This window comes from Ornithodoros turicata, chromosome 2 (genome assembly GCF_037126465.1).
Source record: "Ornithodoros turicata isolate Travis chromosome 2, ASM3712646v1, whole genome shotgun sequence".
NCBI classification, from domain to species: domain Eukaryota; kingdom Metazoa; phylum Arthropoda; class Arachnida; order Ixodida; family Argasidae; genus Ornithodoros; species Ornithodoros turicata.
In genome coordinates, this window is record NC_088202.1 from 17,433,846 (window position 1) to 17,436,077 (window position 2,232).

General features: G+C 42.6%; 1 protein-coding gene across 1 annotated transcript; it reads right to left on the reverse strand.

Moving 5' to 3' along the window:
* Window positions 1-245: 245 nt before the first annotated feature.
* Window positions 246-1,858, reverse strand: LOC135384356 (uncharacterized). Its single transcript, XM_064613562.1, has 5 exons — window positions 1,699-1,858; window positions 1,405-1,647; window positions 737-908; window positions 515-663; window positions 246-445 (listed from the first exon to the last, which is right to left on the reverse strand). The coding sequence occupies exons 1-5, from the start codon at window positions 1,856-1,858 to the stop codon at window positions 246-248; spliced, it is 924 nt and encodes a 307-aa protein (XP_064469632.1).
* Between the last annotated feature and the right edge of the window lie 374 nt (window positions 1,859-2,232).

The window sequence follows — 2,232 nt, forward strand, 5'->3', positions numbered from 1 at the left end:
TCTAAGCAGACACTGGTAACAGGCCCTTTCAGAAAATAATAGTAATTACGTGGGCTTTCGGTTCTGCGTTGCAGTCAGTCCAATCAGCAAAGGGGGCATTTCTCGGGAGTATGACAATTCAGTTTATGACCAAAATCTGTGGGAACTGTGATGGTCATGTTAACGAGGGCCCACAGTACATTGCACTATGGATCATAATGATCACTAAAGAAATAAAAGCGCGAAAGTATGACACTGATAAATCCCTAGGTCGTAACAGGATTACAGGATGACCTGTCCGAAAATCTGCTCTGCTGCTGGGCAATCAGTGTTTCTTTCGGGACTCGTTCATACGAGTCACACATCGCTCTTGGGGCACTGCATATTGTGTGCTGAAAAGCTTCTTTCAAGGACGGCCAGCGTCTACAGAGCTCTGTTGCCTCCACGAGCAGATCCGACACATAGTCTGCAATAGCAGATGTTCATTAGTTATTTCTTACTATGACACCTCAGTGGCAGTTGGTTTATAACTTACGATATGTTGGCTTCTCTTTGAGGAGGTACACTGTGAATGTGCCCTTCTTCGCCCTAGGTGATTTCACCTTGAACATTGGGCAACCGTTCTTTGTTTGTGCTTGAGGTTTATTTGCATTTTCGTTAAAGTGGAATATTGCCAAGTAGGTTCTGAAAAAAAAGAAGAAGATATGATCAGCTTTTTTTTAGTTTACAAGCATGAATTACTGAATTATGCCATTACCTTGCACGCATACCAACTGGTGAAAATGCTGTAGATTTTGGGGCAAAACCAATTAGAACATTATGAATTGATTCCAATGCATACGTCTGGAGCCCAGGTGCTAGCTGCCGCAAGTCTTTCAAAAGATGTTTCGCTTGGGTTATGCTTTTAAATTTCTTGTGTGCAGTCGACTCTGAAATGATCCAAATATGAGTGCATTAGCCATCATGGTACAGCATTTAGCAGTCCACACTGAGGACATTCTTTTTATTTTATTTTTTTCTCTCTGTGGGCTGAACCTCCGAGAGTTTATGCCTTTTTGGAAGTGTGTTCCTGTACCCACATACGAAGCTGAAAGGGGCTTCTATGTTTGCTACTTCCAGAAGCATGTAGAGCATTTATCGCGGTGTTTTGAAACAAGAAATTCAAGCACAAAATGATATTATCTACCGATCTCTAGCCACACTTATTTGGGTAATGGGACTACTAATCTATGCAGCTGTCACAGTTGTGTGTCGCATGCATAAAAAATGACGATGTTTATTTCACTGCATGCTTTTACATTTTAGGGATCTTTAGTGGATAATTACACATTCTATCACGACTAATATTCTGCGCTGTCATTGAGAGAGTGCATTATATTTATATGTTCTTCCATATGCATGTCGGCTATCATTGAAGTTTCTTACCTGGCACAAGCCATGCATGGTCATCCAGCTCATCATGCAGGCACTGTGGATAGATGCCTCCATGACCTTCATGTATATTGGCAACATGATTTGCATTGCTTGCCCACATATCTTCAATGAGGGTGCAATCGCCTTCTCCCACTGCGGCACACCAGTACAGATGGTTGGTTGTCGACTGGATCCAGAGGTCCAGAGTGTTGCAGCCTTTTGCTTTGCTTGCTGCTGCAAGTTTCTTCTTTATCCCTAGAAGTAGAGGCGTGTACACAAAGAGCAGTGGGGCAACATCACATTTACCTTTCGACACGTGCCATACATCAAAGTAGTGTTTGATCCTGGGCTCCTCTGTGGACATGTGTTTCTTTATGCTAGGGTGACGGTCTGTAGTGAGGGACTTGACCTTGATGCCTTTCTCTTTGATGACCTTCAGTCCTCTTAGTAGTCCCTGTTTCTCCATGAGGAGACTGGATTTGACTTCATCAGTCTGCATACAAAAGATGTGCAACATATCCAAGCTCTTAGGGCTTTTAATTTCATAGTAGTTAGTACTCCATACTTCTCCAACTTGTATCTGCTCACAGTGCAGGATTTGGTTAAGCTGTGCCACATGGAAGTTGTAAGTTCGGTATTTGGACGAGAAACCAGGTGAATCACACCTTCCATCTCCAGCCAAATCTACAGCCATCCCGGACAACCTCTCAAAAAGTTCATTCTGGCGAAGCTTGTATATCTACAATGCAAAGATAAAAAAAGGAAAGAAATCAGAAAGGGCACATGAAGTAAAGCTTCATTGCTCCATCAAACAATGTGGAAAAACTGGTCACAGTGACT